At 39.7% G+C, this 22,981-nt stretch overlaps 1 protein-coding gene across 22 annotated transcripts in view; it reads right to left on the bottom strand.

Annotated features, from left to right (window-relative positions):
- CNOT6L (CCR4-NOT transcription complex subunit 6 like) overlaps positions 1 to 18,556 on the bottom strand; it is a 174,274-nt gene extending 155,718 nt beyond the window's left edge. For 7 of the 22 annotated variants that reach the window (XR_014080616.1, XR_014080615.1, XM_081584363.1 and 4 more), the window contains exon 1: positions 17,640 to 17,719. Coding sequence is in view for 5 of the 22 variants with exons in the window: in XM_081584363.1 (XP_081440489.1) it covers positions 17,640 to 17,707 (68 nt within the window). In the remaining 17 variants the exon portion in view is untranslated. Of the gene's footprint in view, positions 1 to 16,644; positions 16,709 to 16,833; positions 17,205 to 17,244; positions 17,525 to 17,565; positions 17,720 to 17,937 lie in introns of those variants that run through there. The other 15 variants (XR_014080617.1, XR_014080622.1, XR_014080619.1 and 12 more) reach the window with 6 other exon arrangements.
- Between the last annotated feature and the right edge of the window lie 4,425 nt (positions 18,557 to 22,981).

Raw genomic sequence — 22,981 nt, 5'->3', positions numbered from 1 at the left:
TCAAGAAAACATTTGGTTTCCATTACTAGAAAACTGAACATGATAGCTGAATCAAAAACTAAGGATTTAACTAATGAATCCTTTTCATAATAGCTTTTCTATTTCTTTGGGGGAAATAATTTAATTAAATCTTGAATACTAAGTTTTGTTGACTAACATCAAAGTCTGAGAGTAATGATAATTGCTGTCCCATACTTTTTGACCTAAACCAAACTACACAATGCTGATGCGAAGAGCCAAGCCGATCCATTGGAAAAGACCCTGATACTGGAAAAGATTGAGGGCAAGAGGAAAGGGAGCGACAGAGGATGAGATGGTTGGATGGCATTATGAATTCAATGGACGTGAGTGTGAGCAAACTCCAGGAGATAGTGAAGGACAGGGAAGCCTGGAGTGCTGCAGTTCATAGGGTCACAAGAATTGGACAAGATTTATCAACTGAACAACAGCAAGCTGCCTTAGATACATATAAGGAAATATACAGAGAGGTGTTAAAAAGTCTTACTTATCTGAGAACCAGAGTTTAGAATTTGGAAAAGCTATATCTTATCTAAAGCTACATCTAAATCTACAAATCTCCATTTAAAACCGTGAAATAAAACCGAAAAACCTTAGGAACTAAACTCTAGGATCAGACTCGATAAAAGGCACAAAGAAAAGCTCCATCCAGGAAAGGGTTCCAAGGTGCCAGCATCTTAATTATGAAAGAATTTAAAAGGCAAGGCCAATGCTGACTCACACTGATCCAAACGAGATAGCATTAAACAATGCAGCTAATCCACTTTTTGACACAAATAAATGCCTAAGGAGAGTACCCACTCCACTCATACAAAAGATTGCCAAGAAGGTGGTGCTTTGTGCTGAGAGGAAAAGATTTGAACGGGAGGGGTGTCAGCTTTAAAACAGTTCCTAAAATAGATGCTTAAAAGGATAAAGAAAAAGAGAACTTACAAAGGCTTTGAGTCACGCTTGGTTCCAGGAAAAGGGTACTCTGGCTCTATGTGAAATCAAAACCTAGCCATTGTAAAACACAGATACCCAGATTTTGTCAGCAAAACGAAGAGTATTGTCCATTATTTCCCACACAGGCAGCGGAGCCTTTAACTTGGGACTCCTATTTTTTCCTGGCAGGTAGATACTCTGCAAAAGCAACAAAGCAAACTAAATATGAAACTCTTCTAAATTTCAACCCTACAGTCAAAATGCCAAATTCACAAATACGTCAAAGGTCACAGAGGAACAAATTTCCTGTTTTGTTACTTAAACTCATTACCTTCCTCCTGAGCTAACCAATACAGAATTTCCTCTTTCTTGTTTTGAGGCTGACAAAATGAGGACAGTATACTTCCAACATACTAGGAACAACAGACAGTTATCCAGGATCAAGGAATAAAATTTGGTATCATTTTCTAAAACCCAGTTGCACATAATCCATGTCTTTTATTTCTTCATATGATGAAAGCTAAGAGTTTTATTAACAATTTTTTAAAACTCTCAGGTTATTTTAAAAAAGACTAAAACAAAATTCAATGCTTTAAAAACACATCAAAAATCCATTATATCTTTAATTATTAGAACTGTGTTCTTTGACCCAAAAACCTTATAGTCGAAGAAAAAGGTAAACAATGATTACCACATTGTAAATGTTTACATCTTTGCCATCTTTCTAAAATGTACTTAAAGTTGCTTACCACAAAGAATATTTAACTGTTTACAGAAAACTGTAGTTTAATGAAGAAATGTAAGTTCAACAATAAGCTACTAAGAAGAATAAAATTTGAATGGAGCAACAGTCTTCAGGGGTTGATGATTGTGAAATGTGCTACAAGCATTGTAATTTGTAACTAATAGCAGTAAATATGACCTAAGTTTGTGTACAATTTATACACACAATATATGTTGTACTGCTAATCCTATCTTCTAACCAACATTCTACCAATGAGAGAAAAAGGAAGAGTTACAACTATTCCTCAGAGATACACTAACGATGGATACATGCTGCATTTGTGAAAATCATCTTTCATGTGATCTAGTTCTACTTCCTTCACTCAAGTATCTACTTCTGCTTCATTGACTACACTAGAGCCTTTGACTGCGGATTACAACAAACTGTGGAAAATTCTTCAAGAGATGGGAATACCAGACCAATTTACCCGCCTCCTGAGAAATCTGTATGCAGGCCAAGAAGCAACAGTTAGAACCAGACATGGAACAACGGACTGGTTCCAAATTGGGAAGGAGTACGTCAAGGCTGTATATTGTCAGCCTGCTTATTTAATTTATATGCAGAGTACATCATGCGAAATGCCAGGCTGGATGAAGCACAAGCTGGAATCAAGATTGCTGGAGAAATATCAATAACCTCAGATATGCAGATGACACCATCCTTATGGCAGAAAGCATAGAGGAACTAAAGAGCCTCTTGATGAAAGAGAAAAAGGAGAGTGAAAAAGCTGGCTTAAAACTCAACATTCAAAAAAACAAAGATAATGGCATCTGGTCCCATCACTTCATGGAAAATAGATAGGGAAATAATGGAAACAGTGAGAGACTTTATTTTGGGGGGCTCCAAAATCACTGCAGACAGGGACTGCAGCCATGAAATTAAAAGACACTTGCTCCTTGGAAGAAAAGCCATGACAAACCTAGAGAGCATATTAAAAAGCAGAGACATTACTTTGCCAACAAAGGTCTGTACAGTCAAAGCTATGGTTTTTCCAGTAGTCACGTATGGATGTTGAGAGTTGGATCATAAAGAAAGCTGAGTCGGAAGAACTGATGCTTTTGAATTGTGGTGTTGGCAAAGACTCTTGAAAGAGTCCCTTGAACTGCAAGGCGATCAAACCAGTCAATCCTAAAGGAAATCAGTCCTGGGTATTCATTGGAAGGACTGACGCTGAAACTGAAGCTCCAATAGTTTGGCCACCTGATATGAAGGATTGACTCACTGGAAAAGACCCTGATGCTGGGAAAGATTGAAGGCAGGAGGAGAAGGGGACGACAGAGGATGAGACGCTTGGATGGCATCACCGACTCAATGGATATGGGTTTGAGCAAGCTCTGGGAGTTGGCGATGGACAGGAAAGCCTGGTGTGCTGCAGTCCATGGGATTGCAAAGAGTCACACATGACTGAGCGACTGAACTTATCCTTCATGTACACTGTATGGCTTTATTTAGTCCTCATCCTATTAAAATATGTCTGTCTCTCTTACCACTCTAATAAAAAATATTCTTATTAAACATACATGGACTCATATCACTAAACTGATTTTCAATCCCTTTTTCAGTCAATATTCATTCTGCGTGGTTCTCTGGTTTTAAAAACTGAGGACCATTTTCTTCTTGAAACTTTCCTGTCTTATCTTCAGAATTAGATTTAAAGTAGGCTGATCAAAGATAAGAGTTTATAAATGTGACAGAAGAAAACATGTATCAAAAGCTCAGTATATCTCCAGATACTGTGCTAAATGATTTGCACGCATTATACATTTAATTTTGCTAAAATTATAAATTACTTGTTAATTGCCATTTTACCAATGGGAAAGCTGAAATACAGAGAAGTTGTGAAACATCCAACATCTCACAGCTAGTGAGTGACTGGACCAGAATTTAAACATGGCTAAGTCCAACTGCAAAATCTAGGCTGCTTCTACTAAACCATGACAAGTTTAATTCAGACATTTCTAGAAGAAAATGAAAAATAATAATCTTGTAATTTTGGAGTAAAAAAGACTTTTCAAAGCAAGGTAAAGACTGTAAAGAAAAACAATGACAAATTAAACATCATAAAAAAATTTCAATGTCCATAAGACAAAGAGCAAAGTCATAAACTCAAGAGGAAAGTGGAGCAAAAGGTCCCTAATATTTTTTATGGGCAATGAGGTAAAGTTTCTAAAATACAAACAGCTTTTACAAATCGATAAGAAAAAAATGTGAACCTCTCAAAGGAAAAAGTAAGGTTAAAGGTCATGGTCATGCAAATGACAAAAGAAGAATATGATAACCAAAAAAAGTGAAAAAAATATAACTCCACTAATCATCAGTTGAAGACTTTTCTAAACATGTGACTTTATTATCAAAATGGCAAAGATTAATAATGTCAAAGTGTGGGGAAATAGACACAACTGGTAGGAGTATAAAAGTGCAACCTGACAAGATATCAAAATTTTGAATGTGCAATCATTTTAATCTAGCAAGTTCACTTTTAGAAATTTACCCTTTAAAACAGTAGGCAAAGGTGTTTTGTGGATAACTGCAGAAAATAAGAAAATCAATTAATTGTCAATCAATAGGAGACTGAATTATACAGCACATCAATAAAATTGAGTACAATCCAGTCATTAAAAAGCATAACCAACACAATATTGTTGTAAAGCAATTATCTTTCAATTAAAAATAAATTTTTAATTTTTTTAATTAAAAAAAAAAAACATGACACATGGAAATACAAAATGATGCAGCTGCTGTGGACAAGTCTGTCAGTTCCTCAAAATGTTAAACCCAGAAATACAGATGATCCAGTAATTCCACTCCCCCACTCCAGTACTCTTGCCTGGAAAATCCCATGGACAAAGGAGCCTGGTGGGCTACAGAGTCGGGCACAACTGAGCGACTTCACTGCACTGGAGCCCTTTCATGCACTGGAGAAGGCAATGGCACCCCACTCCAGTATTCTTGCCTGGAGAATCCCAGGGATGGCGGAGCCTAGTGGGCTGCCATCTATGGGGTCGCACAGAGTCGGACACGACTGTAGCGACTTAGCAGCAGCAGCAGCAGCAGCAGGGATATACTCAAGAAAAGAAAATTTATGTCCAAAAAAAACTTTACATGAATATTTATAGGAGAATTATTTATAACAGCCAAAAACTGGCACCAACTCAAATATTTATCAGCTAGGAACAGGTAAAATATGGTCTATCCAACTCTTTGTGACCACATTGACTGCAGCCTGTCAGGGTCCTCTGTCCATGGAATTCTCCAGGCAAGAAAACCGGAGCGGGTAACCATTCCCTTCTCCAGGAGATCTTCCCCACCCAAGGATCAAACTCGGGTCTCCTGAATTCCAGGTAGATTCATTACTGTTTGAGCTACCAGGGAAGGCCATATCCATATAATGGCATAAAAAGGAATGAAGTAGTGTTTCTTGCTTCAACATGGCATAATCTTGAAAACACTATGCTAAGTTAAACAAGCCAGACACAAAAGGTCACACATTATATGATTCCATTTACATTAAATGCCTTGAATAGGTAAATTTAAGGGGACAGAAAGTACACTGGTAGTTGCCAGCAAATGAATGAATGGGAAAACGTAAACTGCTAATAGGTATGAGAATTCTTTGAGGGTGATGGAAATGTTCTGAAATTAACAGTGGTGGTTCACAACACAGTGAAAACACTTAAACCAGTGAAGTATACACTTGAAAATGGTGAATTTTGTGTTTGTGAGATATATCTCAATTTTTTTAAGCTACAAATTTTTAATGCATATCTGATAGAAAAATTGTCAATAATATGCTGTTAAATCAAAAAGCAAGTTTTAAAAACAGTATATAAGATTCTATTTATTATTAAAGTGAAAGAGGAGAGTGAAAAAGCTGGCTTCAAACTCAACATTCAAAAAAAGAAGATCATGACATCCAGTACCATCACTTCAGGGCAAATAGATGGGGAAACAATGCAAACAGTGACCGACTTTATTTTCTTGGGCTCCAAAATCACTGCAGATGGTGACTGCAGCATGAAATTAAAAGACACTTGCTCCTTGGAAGAAAAAGCTATGAACAACCTAGACAGCATATTAAGAAGCAGAGACATTACTTTGCCAACAAAGGTCTCTATAGTCAAAGCAATACTTTTGAACTGTGATGCTGGAGAAGACTCTTGAGAGTCCCTTGGACTGCAAGGAGATCAAACCAGTCAATCCTAAAGGAAATCAAGCCTGAATTTTCATTAGAAGGTTTGATGCTGAAGCTGAAGCTCCAATAGTTTGGCCACCTGATGTGAAGAACTGACTCATTAGGAAAGATTCTGATGCTGGGAAAGATTGAAGGCAGGAAGAGAACGGAATGACATAAACGACTCAATGGACATGAGATTGAGTAAGCTCCAGGAGATGGTGAAGGACAGGGAGGCCTGGCGTGTGCAGTCCAGGGGGTCGCAAAGAGTCAGACACAACTGAGCGACTGAACAATGACAAAGTTTATTATGTTAATATGGTCATATTACCCAGAAATAGATAATGTTCCTATACATATCATACTACTAACAGTCTTGATTTCCATGAGACAGGATAACCACAAAATTATGCTCTTTAGCATCTTTTTTTCTTTTTACACAAAGAGCACATAATTATTTGCAAAGGTAAACATGAAAAAATATTACCATCTGCAAAGAAAAAGAGAATAATATGACAAAAATACACACAGCAGATTGAAACCAGGAGACAATACAGCCAAGATTATCAACCCGGGATCCATAAGCCTCAGAGAATGTAAATTTGTAAAAGAAAAAGAATTTTATCCCTAGGTTCACTAACCTCTAATTAAAGTTTAGTACCTCTTTCAACCAGACCTAGACAATCTACCATAGTAATATTAGCAGTACCTGTGATTTTTATCACTAATACAAGTTGTATTTTCATATCACATTTCATATCACCTCAAAATATCATCTACATATATATCACTACTTTAAAATTATGGTAGTTATTAGACTCACTGCTAGATCTCATTTTTTAACTGCATTTATAAAAGGGCACATACATATCACATATTTATTTTTATGTATTTCAATATAACACATTCCTTTTTAATCTTATTTCATTCAGTTAAAATCATTGTTCTAAAAAGGCTCCAGTCTTCTCCAGACTGCCAAAGAGTCCATACAACCAAACATCCACTCATACTCAAGCGTAACACCCACACATTAGACAGAGGAAGGGAAAACCAATCATAGGGTATTCTAATTATTCAGGCATAAAGTAAGTAGGGCCTAAATTCAGACAAAAATAGATAAATTCCAATTTTAATCAGTTTGTCTAATACAAAATTCAAAATTTTCTTCCCCAAATCATATCCTCCTCCAGATTTTTCAGTTGCCTCTGACTTCTTCCTTCATTTTCAATCACTGATGTCACTTAAAAGCTTTCTTTTCTATCCCAATTGACACAGATCTCTCTCCTGACATATCACTATGTTATTTTAATTCCTTAAAAAAGAGCCTACCTTCTCTCATTCTGATCTCAACTGATTCTGCATACCTCAACCAGATTAATCTTCTTAAATAATTATTTTCAAACACTCAATGCTCCCAATGTCTTTAATAGTATTGATAATGACATGATTCCAGAGCCATATCTGCAATAACTATTAACAGTTATTAATCAAAACAATTCTATAGCCATGTCCTATATCATTCAAACAATATTATGACATAAAATTCACGTACTAAGAAAAATCCAATTTATAGATGTAAAAAGCCACCTGGTGCTCAACAGTTAAACCTAGGATAAAACAGAAATTCCTCATTCAAACCCTCCATAATAATCATGCCTTATCACCTCCCTTGTTCGCACTGAAATTCCAGAATTCAACCAGACATTAACTCAATGTCCCTTTCCTTCTCGAATCTAGATGCATGACTTTCTGCTACTACATATTTGCTGATACAACTTCTACGATCTGCAATGCCATTTGATTCATTCATTCATTCAATAAACAGTTACTAGGCCCCTAAAACATACTAAACACTTAGTACATAGTAGAGGTTAGGCTCCTACTTGTAACACTTAATCTCAGCCTAGGAGACTCTTCTTAGCTTCCCAGGTGGCGCTAGTGGTAAAGAACCTGTCTGCAGATATAAGAGATCCCTGGGTTGGGAAGATCCCCTGGAGGAAGGAATGGCAACCCACTCCAGTATTCTTGTCTGGAGGATCCTATAGACAAAGGAGCCTGGTAGGCTACAGTCCATAGGGTTGCAGAGTCAGATACGACTGAAGTGACTTAGCACACAGACTTCCTTGGTGGTCCACTGGCTAAGACCCCATGTTCATAATGCTGGAGGCCGGGGTTCAATCCCTGGTCGGGGAACTAGATCCCAAATGCCACAATTAAAGATCTTGCATGCCACAACTAAGACCTGGTGCAGTCAAATAAATATTCTTTAAAAATCTGTCTAATGAGAAAGCAGAGACATAAACCACGTAAGTACAGGACAGTGTGGTAAATGTCACAAAAGAGGGATGCACAGATGCTAGGGGAGCACAGAGAAAGAGCATAAAGCAAAGACTAGAAGGGGGAGGCAAGGTTTCCTGGCGTTGGAGCACCTAACGTGAATTATTAAAGAAGTCTGTGAGGTCATAAACTACAAGGTATTGTAGGCACATATAAAGCACACACCAGACTATACAGAAGTCATTCATTTTGGCTAGGCTCGAAAATATGTTTGAAGAGAGAGGAGTAATAAACGATAAAACTGGAAAGGTACAAGGGGACAAAATCATGATGAGCCTCACATATAATGCTATGAAAGCTCCATTTTATCCCCAAAGCAGTAAGTAGCAGCAGGATATGCTGGAAAGCAGACAAGCTGAGGAATTCCCATGACCTAAATCTGAATTCGACCTCTTGTGTCATTTATTTGCTATGTGACTTTCATCAAATTTGCCTTTTTAAGCTTCAGTTGCCTCAAATACAAAATAGAAATTGATAATATCAGTTTTGTCAAAATTCTAACAAGAAGTTAATTCATGTAAATCTCCTAGCACAGGAGTCAATAAACTACGGCTTGGTCTGCCAGCAATGAATGGTTTTACATTTTTAAAGGATTGTTTATTTAACAAAAAAAGAAAGAAACCAAAGAAGAATACAGAACAGAGATCTTGCGACCCACAGAGCCAAAATGTTTACCTTACGACCCTTCACATACAAATTTTGCCAATTCCTATCCTTAGCACAAAATAGACAACCAAAAAATAGTAACATTATTAAGAATTTTAAATACTGAATCAATCTTAGAAGGATTTCTCTGGTGATAACACATACAAAGAAACAGAAGTTAAAACAGCAATAACGGATGTTGGGAAACAAGCAAGAATGCTGCAGTAATCCATTAACTTTTCCTTTCCTTCCTTCTAACTATACAGGTGAGATCAACTTCTACCTCCTCTCTGTATCCCTGTAGGCTACACACCCATAAGCACTCTGATATATGATACAGCGCTTAATGTTCTTTGTTACTTAGCATACTCTGCCTTCACTTGCTTGCTACTTATTCAGGCTTACATCCACCATAAGTGAAAGCAGTGTTAAGAGTAAATACTTTGGAGTCAAACAGACCTTGTTTTAAATACTGGTTTTTCAATGTTTAAGGTTTGTTATTTAACTTGTATGGCTCCTAACAATAAGAAACAGTCATAGCTACCACATAAGAGTTTTCTAGTTCTGCTTTGCTTTTTTACTTCGGATGTGCCACACTGTTCTAAGCACTTTATGGGCACTATTTCATTTAACCCTCACAACAACCCTGTAAGATAAGGATTATCAATTACTGTCTCCCTGTTACAGATGAGGAAATTGAAGCAGGGAGAAGTTAAATAAGTTTCCCAAGAACTAGAAAAGTGAAGGATCGAAGGCACATGTTCTTAAGCAGCAAAACAATGAGAATCATACTAATTCACAGTATTTTTATGAATATTTATTTAGATTTTAAAAGGGAAGGGGATGGCTTTCACAGTCCTTAGTATTCAGTAGTCCAATAAATACAAGTTCCACTTCTAGTATGAAAGACTATATTCTAAACTTCTTATTCCCCAGAATCCTGAATATAACAGTACGTAGCCAGTAGACGCTTAATAAATATTTATTAATAGGTTAGATATACCTTGGTGATTCACATTCTCGTTATTTCAAGGGTATCATTCTGTACATAATCGCAATATATTATTTCATAAATTTGTATGAAATGAAATGTCGATTTTGCAGGAGACTACTCTACATAGGAATCTATAGCACAACATATGCTGTCAGTTTTACTTAAATATAAACATTATGTTCAGAAAGCAACGGATATATATGTAAAGATCCCAACAAAGTCTTTGTATAGAGAGAAATTAAGGTTGGTGTATCCTAAATTTATTCTATTCTCTTAGCAATATTTGTAACTGGTATTATACAACTGATCTATTTTATTCACTTAGGGAATCTAAGTAATTTAGGAAACGGAAAATAAAAAGATTCTAAACTGTGTAAGATTACAGAGAGAGGTTCTCTCTGCAAAAGATGAATATTAAGAAAGATAAAGTGTTGTAACTTCTATTTTGTATCATGGATCTGGGTCACCAATTTCTACTGTTAATAAATGAAAACAATCTAAAAGCCCCAATTACCACATGTCCATTCAGTATGAAATATTGAGCCTCACAGCAAAGTGAACTACTTATTTTTCAAAAAGTTAGAAATAAAATTTTACCTGTAGAGAGATTTTAAGGTGACTAAAAAACTAATGAAAAGTAATAATCCTGCTACAAAAGAGAATACAAAACAAAAATTCTATTACTACTTAACATAGTTTTTGCCTTGTAAACTGAAGAATTCCTAGCTAGACCCAAAGTTACTTGATTTCTGAGACTTACAACATGAAGGACAGAAATTTTTTAAAGAAACATTATTTAATCAGAACGTTGCTGCATGGAAACAATTAAAATTTCAAAAAGTAAATGAAGGATAATCACCACATCAAGTGAAATATAACTTTACCTTGCAGAGCAAAATTTCCTTTAAAAATCTATTAAATTTCATAGAAAACTATGCAGAAAACTTACAGAAGCAAAACAATTGACGCTGAAATGTTTTGGGAAAAAAGTCAGGTGACAACCAGGTTCAAAGTAAACATGGAATTTTTAATTAAATATACGCTTGATATCACAAAGGTTTGTTCCCTTCTTTTTAATTGTTTTGTTGTTGTTCAGTCACTAAGTCATGTCCAACTCTTTGCCACCCCATGGGCTGCAGCACACCAGGCTTCCCTGTCCTTCACCATCTCCCAGAGTTTGCTCAAACTCATGTTCACTGAGTCAATAACGCCATCCAACCATCTCATCCTCTGTTGCCCCCTTCTCCTGCCCTCAATCTTTCCCAGCATCAGGGTCTTTTCCAATGAATCAGCTCTCCGCATCAGGTGGCCAAAGTATTGGAGCTTCATCAGTCCTTTCAAAGAATACTCAAGGTTCTATGTTTTAGTAGCTCATTCCTGATTTAGTTTCTCCCTGCTTCCTGTGTCCCCCTCCAATCTAGCCATCAAACTAATTTTAAAAATTCTCCACACTGTTTTTAATGAATGTTTTCAAACGAAGCAATATTCTCCACTGATCAAGAAATATGAATTATTCAAAAAATTTTCACTCAAGGATTAAAGACACTCCAAATGTGTATACGGATTAACAGGGAGACAAAGAGCATGAAAGGGATAGAGAGGAGAGGGGAAAAAACAGGGGTAAAAGCTTAGCCCCTCTTTCCCAAACAAGTTAAGCATCGTCTTCTGCCACTTATTACCGGACTTAGAATTTTCTTTTTTTTTTTTTTTACTTATTTCATACTTCCCTCAAAACTCAACCTCAACACCCCTTCATGATAAAAACACTCAACAAACTAGAACAGAAGGAAACTTCCTCAATCTGATAAACAGCATCTATGAAAACCCCATAGCCAGTATCATAGTTAATAATGGAAGAAAGAATGCTTTCTTCCCAAGACCAGAAACAAGACAAGAATATCTGCTCTTTACACTTCTTTTCAACAAAGGACTGAAGGGTTTAGCCAGGGAAGTTAAGCAAGAAAACAAAATAAAATGCATCCAGACTGGAAAAGAAGTAAAACTTATTTACAGATGACATGATCCTTGGTATACAAAAAACCAGAGGGAATCCATTTAAAAAGCAACCATTAGAACTAATAAACAAGTTCAGCAAAGCTGCAAAATACAAGATCAACACACAATAGTTCATTGTATTTTTATATATTTGCAATGAGCAGCCCAAAAATTAAATATTCTTTTTGCAACAGCATCTAAAAGAATAAAATATTTAGGAATAATACAACAAAAGAAGCGTAAAACTTATACTCTGAAAACTACAGAACACCGTCAATTCAAATTAAAGGTCTAAATAAATGGAAAATTTTTTCATAAAGCATTTTCATAAACAGGAAGACTTATTTAAAATTGTCAAGATGGCAATGCTCCCCAAATCGAGCTACAGACTTACACAATTCCTATCAAAATCCCAGCTGGCTTCTTTGCAGAAATTGATAAGCTAATCCTAAAATTTATATGGAAATACAAGTAGATCAGTGTTTGCCTAGAATTAAGGACACGGGAAAATGAAAGATAACTCAAAGAATACAGGATTTATATTTCAGGTGACTACAATGTTCTATAAATTTTGGGATGGCTGCACAAATGTGAATATACTAAACACTACTGAGTTATATGTTTTAAATGGGCTACTTCTATAAGTGAATTATATCTCAAAAAAAGCTGCTAACCAAAACAATTCTCAACTTTAAATAGTCCCTGCCCCACCCACCAATCCATTTTGTTACTCCCTCTCAGAATGCCTGTGAAGAGTTTATATTGTAGTAACTCCCACTTGTTCACTTATTGTATTGAAATAACTAAATGATATGCCTTCACTTATTCATGAGCTTCACAACAGTCTCTTCTATTTCTTTCTTTTTAGAACCAAATACAATAATGGGTGGGCTTCCCTAGTGGCTCAGTGGTAAAGAACCTGCCTGCCAATGCAGGAGATGTGGGTTCGATCTGGGTAGAGAAGATGTCCCTGGCAACTCACATCAGTATTCTTGCCTAGGAAATCCCATGGACAGAGGAGTCTGGCAGGCTACAGGCCATGGGATTGCAGAAGAGTCAGATACAACTTAGCGACTAAACAACAACATAATAATGGGTACAGAATAGGCCCTCAAATAAGGCTTCTAATTTTCTAAATGCAAAACATTAGAAATTGCTTAACATATAGAAGTTAGTCAGACTTACTCTAAAATCTTCCTTCTGGGGAATACAGAAATACATAAAACTCCCCAGATTCCTAACCAAATTCTTTAGAATAAAGATAAATAAAAGTGTACCTAGAGCAAGTTTTCACATTAAAACAACCCTAGACAACAAAGGAATAAACTGCAATTCAATTAAAATTAAAGTTGTCCAGAAATAAAGTTAATTTAAAGGTTCAGTGTTAGTGCAGGTGGTCAAAGAAAGTTGTAGTATTTTCATCATGAAACATGAGTACAAGTTAATAATTAAGTCTTTGTTGTTTACTTGATGATTTTATTGCTCTTTCTGGGTTAAGGCTCACAAAATATTAATTACAATGACTTTAGAATTACAAAAACAGCAACAGAAAACATTAAAAAACAGTAAAGTCCATCTAAATGATATTTCTTTAAAGTAATAATGATAATAATGCTCTATCCCAACAGAAAAAGAAAATTCAAAGAATATGTTTCCCACGAAACTATACTTCAGAAACTGAAATTCAAAGTTAACAGCTTTCAAAGTACAAAGAGAAATAACTCAAACAGCCAGAACCCAGTAGACCACAACAGCAATCAATAACTGGATAGTACAGGAGAGACCCACTAAAGGTTATAAAATCCAATTGTAATGTTCTTTGTAAAATGTGTATCTTTAAATAGCTACTGACATTTACTTGTCATTCAAACCCACCTTAAAAAAGTGGTCCTTCTCTCCTCCTCCTCCTTCTTTGGCTCTTACCCCTTCCCTTCTCTTCCAACTGCTCCCCAACCTCTTCACAGAACTTTACTTTTTGAAGATGGAAAGCAATTTTAAGTATTATAATCACCTTTTAGACATAATTTCACAAATACATGCTACCATCTGAAATAACTTCATAAAATGCCCCAAGCTGTTCACCACTCAGGGACTACAATCCCATCTTCCTTGCATTCAAATAAGGCTCTGTGACAAATTATTACCAATGAAATGTGGACAGATGTTTGTCTTTGGGGGTTCTTAAATGTCCTGTAGGTTACAGGCAGGGCTCCAAGGCTCCAGGGAACAGCGAAGACATAAGATGTAAGGTGTCTATGTTCCTCAATTACCACATGGAGAAAAGCCACAAGCCTGCTAACAAGGAGCACCTGCACTAGTCTGTTAATGTGGGCAAAATACAAACTTACATGTGTTAAGCCACTGAAATTCTGGAATGTATTTATTACCGTAATTAGCATTACCCAAAGTAAAATATGCATGAATCTTAAATATTTCAATTCCCCCTAATTAAAGACATTTATAAGGGCTATTTTGGTAAGATTATCTAAAAGCCCATTTAAGTAACATTAAATTTTAAGACCTAAATAATTTTCCACCTTAATTTTCTTGTAAAGTAACTACTTTAAATGATAGCAAGAGGAGTCCCACTGTAAATAATAAAGTTCACTGTTCACTTATCTTAATATATTATTTCATTAACATTTATTTTCATGATTATTATAGAAAAATGTCTTCCTCAATTCTGATTAAAAAAAATCACAAAGTATTTTATTATAGTAATATTCATGTCTAATAATTCATAATATCTAATGAAAATTACCAAATTTTGCCTGAGTTAAGGGCAAAATTCATTTCCATTTTATTGTTTTTAAAGTATTAAAAATTATCCCTAATTTTAAAGAATTTTTCCTTTAAATATAACCATATGGCAGATAATTCTGTCTACTGTAAATGACACACACCCATAACATGTACACTTTAACAAAACCATAACATTTTCCATTCTAATAAAGTTCTGCCCCTTACCCTTCACAAACATACTTCACAATGTGTTGAAATTTTAATGCTTTACTTGGGTTTTTTTTAAGCTTAACATTGCTGATATAAATAATAATGATACAAGGCCTAAGGAAACCCGGTGTTAGTAAACAGAGACATTACAAATTTAAACTAACGAAACTCCTCCCACATCATCTTCACCCTGCCTTCAGCAAATAAAAAGAAAAAAACTATTTAACCTTTCTGCTGCTTTTACCTTAAACTCCGAATTACTATTTTTTCCCACCACAATACAATTAAAATTACATGAACAACACATTTACCACTCCTCACAGAATTTTAAAAAATGGAAAATTACAGAAAGCTGAATTTTGAAAGAAGATTTTTGAAATTACTGACAGAAAATTTTTGCTTCTATTCAGGAAAATATTCCAAAAGTTTTTGGTTTTGAAATGAAACAATTGCATGGGAATTGTGTGGCACTTCTATTTATAAATAAACTCTAGGCCCTTGATCCTTTTTCACACTTGATTGTATCTTAACATATATGTGCTGTATATTGCTTAAAAATTTTTTCCAGGACTACATAGCAAGAACTCAAAAAAAAGTAAATGAAACTGAAAGATGCCCTATTCAAAAATATGAAAACAAATCAAGTATGACCAGATACTCTCTATAAATTAGGACACTAGGCTATTTTACTGACAGTCTTCGTTCTAAGAAAAAGACTTCTAGAATACAACATTTAACGTTGTTTAGATATATTCAATACCTTAAGTATATCAAAGGACTCTGAAATGTTCTATTGTCTTGATTTTTAACATACGGTGACATAATATTGCTCTCAGTAATCCAATGAGTATTTGTACTTACACATGTTTCTCAGTGCCCACAGTCAGGGCTGCAGGAGGAAGAAAACACTAATATTTAACTAAGCAGATACTATGTGCCTAAGATGTTTTTTTCAATTTATCCTCAGGACCTTACTATAAATGTCTTATCTCCTTGTTACTGATGAAGAAAACAGACTTAAGAGACATTAGGTACCTTGCCTAAAGTGAAAGAACTAAGAGAAATGGCACAGCCAGAGTTCTGAGGTCCGTGAAGCCCTCTGCCCACTAAACTACGTGTGTTGTTTTTCTAGTAGTGGTCACAGAAAACAGCTCACTACCCTTCCTCCTCTTCCCCTCACTTCCCCACGAACAGCAGGAAACATTTCTTTGTGAAACCAGGTTCAGAAAGGAGCAACCTCTGGCCATGACACAGAGCGTGGCCGACAAGGATCGAATCTGCATAAAGATTTCATCCATTGAGCTTTCAGCTAGATGAGCTAACTAGACGCAATTAGAGAGTGGGAAAGATAAATAGTACATAAGCATCCAAACACCATCGATACTTGGTTCTGAGATGCAGCGTACGCCTACTGGCAGCACATCTACCTTTACAGCTGCGTTCTGCTTAAACTACTCTCAAAATAGCTTTCTAAGAGCACACGCTTAGAGCAGACAAAAGAGAAGGCTTGCTCTAGGTTTTGGAGACTGTGAGGGAAAACTTGTTTGTATTCAATACGTGACTATCTTAACTGATAATTAAGGGAACTAGAGCCAGTAAGACAGTATCCCCTGAAATACAGTCCTGCGCTTCCCCTGTGTACTAAACTCCCTCAACACAATGCATCTGAACAGCCTAAGCTCGAGAGTTGGCCGTGCTGAGGAGGATGACAGCTCCAGTAACTTCCTCTTCCTCACCGACCTCCTCAGCTCGGCGCGTACACGCCTTTCCCCCTAGGAGGCAGGATAAAACAATTTCAAACGCAGAGAATCCATCCAATCCTACCACCACCACAGGACAGGGAAGCCAGCTTCCACTTCTTCCGCCGCCCCTCTGAGAAAAATTTTATCTTAAAAAAAAAAAAAAGCGTAAGTATTATCAACGGGAAAGTATTCGCAACGAAAAACAGAAAAAAGGAAACATGTACTTCGTCCCTCCACATACAGCCTCAAGGAAAGGATGAAAAGAAGGGACCTCGACACCGCGTCTTCGCGAGATTTACTGCTTAGATTCACTTTCCCTCGGGTCCCACAGCCGGCCAGGGGCAGAGCTCGCAGTTGGAACGCCAAAATCTGCCTTCGCCGCTCCTCAGGAGACGCGGGGGCGGCTGAGGCGGCGGTGATCCGCGCGTCCCGCCTCCGACCCTCACCTGCCCAGGCCCGAGGCAGGGCCCCGCGCCCCGCGAGGCGTCCGGGAAGGCCGGCGGGAGGCCGGGAGGCCAGTCGGCCGGAGCCGAGGCGGTTAGGCCGCGCTGCAGGCCGGCGCGCTTCCTGCCGCGGCCCCGGTAACAGCGGCGCGGCCCCGACCCGCGACTCCCGGGCCCGGTTGCTGTGCGTGAACCGTGCACACACTCACCCGCCCCGGTCCCCGCGGGGCGGCTCTCACCTGAGAGGCTCTCCCGAGCCTCAGCCACAAAGGGGGGAGGGACGCGCCACTCGGGGGTCCCGGACACTCTGAATCGGCCCCCAGAGTCCCGGGCCCTGGGCGCGGACCACCCCCCAACACACACACGCACACACACACACATACACCGCGCGCGCGCGCGCACACACACACACACCCCGGAACCTTGGCCGCCTCCGAAAGAGACGCGGGTCAGCCCCGCACCCGACACACACCCACTCGCTGTGGGTCCTCGGGCCGCCTCGCCGCCCGCCCGAGTCCCAACTCGCACAACAACCCCACGCACATTCGGCCCTCTCCCACCTCACATTTCCCCGGGAGTCGCGCTCCTCTGCACAACGCTCTCGATGCTACTCGAAGGCACGAAAACACTCTACCTCATTCTCTTCCTCCGGCCCAGAAGGAGCAACAGCAGCCATTTCCCCGCGGCAGGGGAAACACACATACAAACACGCGCGCGCGCGCGCGCACCCGGCCCCCACAGATGCTTCCCCTCCAGAGCCGCGGCCGCAGACGCAAACACAAACACCCACGGGCGGGCCTCGCTCCCGCCAGCCCGCCCCGAAGGGAAGCCGAGGCGGCGGCGGGCCGGGCCCGGATCCCGGCTCGCGCGGGACGGGCGCGCAGAGCGCCTGGGCCTGGGGTCCCCCCGAGGGCCTGCGCCCCCCTCCTCACCTGCATTCAGCGCGCCGGGGTCCGGGCGGCGGCGGCGGCGGCGGCGGCGGGGCGGCTGCTGCTGGTGCTGCGGCGGCGGGGGAGGCGGCGGCGGCGGTGGCGGCGGGGCTGAGGGCAGCAAAGACATGCAGGCAGCCCGCCGGGGGGAGAGGCACCGGCCGGAGGGGACGCTGGGCGGGCGGGCCGGGCCGGGCCGCCTGAGGAACCGCAAAGGCGGCGGCGAGGAGGGCGGCTGAGGGGAGCGAGAAGGAGACGGATGGGGGGCGGGGAGGGGACCGAGGGCCGCGCCGCCGGGCTTCGGGGACGGTGACCCTGGACGCGCAGGAGAGGCCCCGCGGCCGCGGCCGCCGACGCGAAGGCCCCTGCCCGAGGAAGCTGCGCCCCTGCAGCCGCCCGAGCCGCGGCTATTACTCCGAGAGCCGCTCAGAGCCTGGCCTTGGCCTTGGCCTCCTGGCGCTGGGGCTGCCGCCGCTGCGGGGGTTACTGCCGCGCCTGCTGCTGCCGGGGCCGAGAGTGCTGCACCGAGACGCCAGCTTTCGATGCCTCCGCTCTCGCTCACACACGTTCACACCCCCGAAAGTCGGGGGAGAGGCGTCCGCGCGATATCGGTATTGAGATTAATAACAAGGTGCGGAGAGTGCGAGAAGGAGGAGGGTTGATTGACGTGGAGGGGCTGGCGAGAGTCAGTCACTCCCCCGCGCGGAGGGGTGGGGTGAGGGGAAGGAGGCGGAGCTTCAGCGCTGCGCCTTGGCCCCGCCCCCGGGGCGCCGCGTTTGGCCGTAGTGCGCGTGCGCTCGGGGCTGCCAGTTCTCTTGCCCATTTTCTCCTTTACCCTTGCTGTTTTCTTACTCGTTTCTCTTGGCATGAGTGAAGAGCCAAGCCGGGGAGGCTGATCGGTTATCAGAAAGACACAGCCGCAAAGCCACGGGGGGGGGTGGCGGGAAGACACTAGCGATCCCGCCTCACCCGGTGTACGCGCCAGGACTCGGCGCTGTTTACTGCGCTCGCCTGACTCGGCCTGACCGCGAAGCCCAGCCAGCGCTGCTCAAGGCGGCTTTTGGGACGCCAGGTGAGATGAAGGAAGTGAGCGAAGAAAATGTTTCCTGACATCTTCTGTGGTTTAATTTTTTTTTAACTTGTAACATCTGTAAGTTGCGTTGCGAGAGGTAAATAAAAGACGCTCTGCGTTAACCCTGTCCTATTTATTTTCTGAGGCTCCCCTCTCTCGGTAGAAATACATTTGCTTGGCCGTGCCAGCAACAGAGTGAAAACGGCAAAGTGTAAACTAGAATATGAATGCTTACTTGGCGTATATGGCCTTGACATTTTAAGTTTATGGGGTTTAATTTTGTTTTTGTGGGTCAGCTTTTACCACGAGCAGTCCAAAAACAAGCCAGCTCTAGAGGCAAAGTACTGCTGTTATAGAGTTTTGCATAATCTGTTTGCCAATGCATGCTCCGGGCTTGCGTACTTACCAGTGAAAAGGGTGTATTAGCAGTGTTCAGGATTCCCCACGCACCCACCCACCCACAGGGGCGGTGTTTAGCACACTGAACACGTGGTGTTGGTTGCAATTAATCTTAGGCCCTATTATTGAATGTAAAAAGCCTTCATCTCTTGGGGTAAAAGTTGCTGTAAAAATGCAAATCATCATTTAGCCACAACGGAGCAGTTATTGAAAGAGTCCACCAGAAGAAGAGTTGCATTATTTTCAGCTTTGTCACCAGGAAGTGTGAGTGAGTAATTAGAGAAGCCCCTCAAGACGTAGAAGACCGCAGGCTACTTTGTTTTCCATCTGCGTTGTTTCCATTTCCCTGCCTAGCAACATCACCACCAAACCAGCTTTTGTAATGGGTCTGAAAATGGCCTAATCGTAAAAGAAATTCCCCTCACTCCTAACGATCTTGATTCTTAAGGCTTTGTAATGGACAAAGCCAAACAAGTCACTTCAGGAGCCCAGAATAGTAAACCCGCCTCAGTGGCATCTTGCCACAGCATTTCTCCTTGGCATAGAAACATTTGCCCCAAGAAGAAATACTACCAAATGATGAACAAAAGAGGAAAATAAACACCTGAAAAACATAAATCAGACGATGGGATATTCTCACAGATTTAAACTTTTTCTAATACCCTGTAAATATATATTCAATAGATTCCTAGCTATTCACTCATATAGAGTAAACATCTCTGGAGGGTGTGTTGTATTCCAGATATTGTACTTCTCATCAGAGATACAAAAATAAACATATATGGTCCCTGTTTTTAAGTAGCTTACAGCCTTTGTAGGGGAAGCCAACCCATAAACAGGAAACACATAGAACACACCAGAAACGAAAGTGTGAAAGGTAACAAAAAATTAATAGTCACAATGAGGCCCAGAAGGATAAAGCTGATGGCACTAGCAGTTTCACTGGAGCCATGTGATACCTGCCAGTCTCACCGGCAGACTGTTAGTAGTGACTGGACTGAGGAAGGAGGAGAGAACCTCTGTGGATGGTAAAGAAGCACTGATAAATGTTTGGGTTTGCTGGTCCTGAAGTTCAGATTTATATAGGCCATGTTCATTGTTGGCCTTTAAATTTAAATACTAAATGCATCACCATCCACTGAGTAATTAGAATTGTGATATTCAGAGTTAAGAATAGTGAATTTTATTATTAAAAAAGGGCAATTGAATGCAAGTTAAGCTTAAATAATCTCTATTGTCAGAGCTGTTCTCTTTACACTGTAGGAAATAGATTGGCTCACTCTAAAAACAGGAAAGCCATATTTTCGTATATTAATGAGTAAAACCATATCGTCCAAAAAATAGGTTGTTTTTCTCATTTGCAAGAAGATTGAAATTAAAGAAATAAGAATTTTTGAATACCTGGCCCTGTACAAAAGCTGAGAAATCTTAATCTTCACTGATATTTTTAAAATTCCCTCATAAGTCTCTAAAAGACATTCCAACAACAAAAAAGTAGCACCTAAGCCATTTTTAAAAAGCAGTTTTATAGTAGTTCAATGTTCACAACAGAATAGTAATCTGATTTTGATAATTTATTTCATGAGAATTTTCCATGTTTGACAGATGTTGCAATTTTTAAATGAAGATTAAAAAGAACACAATTCTATGAAAGAGAAAGTATAGAAAAAAGTAGAGAGCTGATTTTGAAAACTGAGTTTTTAGGGAAGTGAAAGAGAAGAAGGCATATATTGGAAAAAACATTTTTAAAATAACAGCACAATAAGAAAATATCTCTTTAAAGAAGTGATTTATCCAAGTAAAAACTTCTGGGTTAAGTAAGACCTTTTTGACCAAAATGGTTTAATAGTAGAACTGTGTAGGGTACAACTTGTCCTGAAAACACTTATGTTTATTTGCATTATAACAGAATTGGTTCATTACTTCTCAAAAACAAAAACAAAAAAGGCTATGTTCTAGTGACCACCTGCATCTTTTCCAAATTAGCAATTAATGTTTTATCTGCGTAAATCTTATCTCTCCATGTTTCTTCTGTTGGTAGCATGGGTAGCCAGATCTATAAAATCCCTTATAACTATATTCCTTTGTTTTCTGAAATTCTATTGAGCAGCTTGCTCAAAAGGCAAAGATTTAAATTTTGTAACTTAAGAATGTTATTACTACTTTACAAAGAATCAAATATTACTTTATTGATATTAGTACACATTTCTATACTAATATCTGTAAACCTTTTCAAGTGTTACATTTAAATTATTTAGTAAACTATAATTAATAAAATACTTAAATGTAATTTACCTGATATTCATTAGTACAACATTTAAATAGATATTAATCAAGGTGATCTTAAATTTTTAATTCCCAGACCTCCTGACAGTGCCTCCAAACTATATTCCAGTGACATATTCTACCTTTTATTGAACTATATTCCTCTCCATCTTCCCACCTTTACTCATCTTATTCCTCTTCCTCCCTCCCTTTTACCCCCATGTCTAATATTTTTTGAGATGCCATATACCATGGGTATGTTCATCCAAGAAAAATGGCTTCATTCATTGCCTCCACACCTCTTCCAGTCCATCAACTCTCTCTTTTCATCAACCTCCTATTTGTTCCTTTCTCTAGTGTGATTATGGACGACACTGAGGACCATTCCACTCTTTTGGTCAAAGATAAACATTTTCCACCATTTTTAATAGTGTGCTGGATGATACGCTGTGTGCTCAGTCACTCAGTCGTGTCCAACTCTTTGCAACCCTTTGGACTGTAGCCCACCAGGATCCTCTTCCATGGGATTTTCAGGCAAGAATACTGGAGTGGGTTGCCATTTCCTCCTCCAAGGGATCTTCCAGACCCAGGGATCGAACCCACATCTCCTGTGTCTCCTGCATTGCCGGCAGATTCTTTACCCGCTAAGCCATCAGGGAAGCCTCATATAGTATGCTAGTCCTAGATAAAATAATGAAGTAGACCACATTCATTTTGATGTCCTCCTGCCTCTTCTCTCTATACTCCCAGGATCGAGTCTCAAGTCCCTTGAACCCCGAATATTCAGAATCTCCACTCCAACCCCATCATCATCAGCACCATTCTTTCTAGTATTTCCCTACATTCTAGAAATGTTCTGGAATGTCAGAACCATAATCACCACCAATAAATATCCAGTGCTTCAATTTTTTAAGTATTTGGAGGTAACTGGTGTGCTAGTCAATCAATAAAATCAATTATTTTGATGTTGTACTTCAATGATCTTCATGCAGTCTTCAGAAATATACTTCAGAAACCACTTAGGGCATGCAGAGGGGAACAGATAGGTGGGATCACAACTAGAAAGCCTCTGTTTTACATATAGACCATCTATTTGACTACTTCTGAATTTTCCTTTTTCTGTGAACAATGTTCCTTCCCTTTGGAGAAACTATTCCTCATACTACAAACAGGTGATTCTAGTGACAGTTGCATCTCAAGAGTGTCCCCCAACTTCCTGTCTAAGTGCATACATGTTAAGTCACTTCAGTCCTGTCTGCCTCTTTGCGATCCTATGGACTGCAGCCCTTCAGGCTCTTCTGCCCGTGGGAT

The sequence above is a fragment of the Giraffa tippelskirchi genome, chromosome 1 (assembly GCF_054371585.1).
Source record: "Giraffa tippelskirchi isolate mGirTip1 chromosome 1, T2T-mGirTip1v1.2.pri, whole genome shotgun sequence".
NCBI lineage: Eukaryota > Metazoa > Chordata > Mammalia > Artiodactyla > Giraffidae > Giraffa > Giraffa tippelskirchi.
Note: the sequence above shows the minus strand (reverse complement) of the source record. Positions and strands in the feature narration are given on the sequence as shown.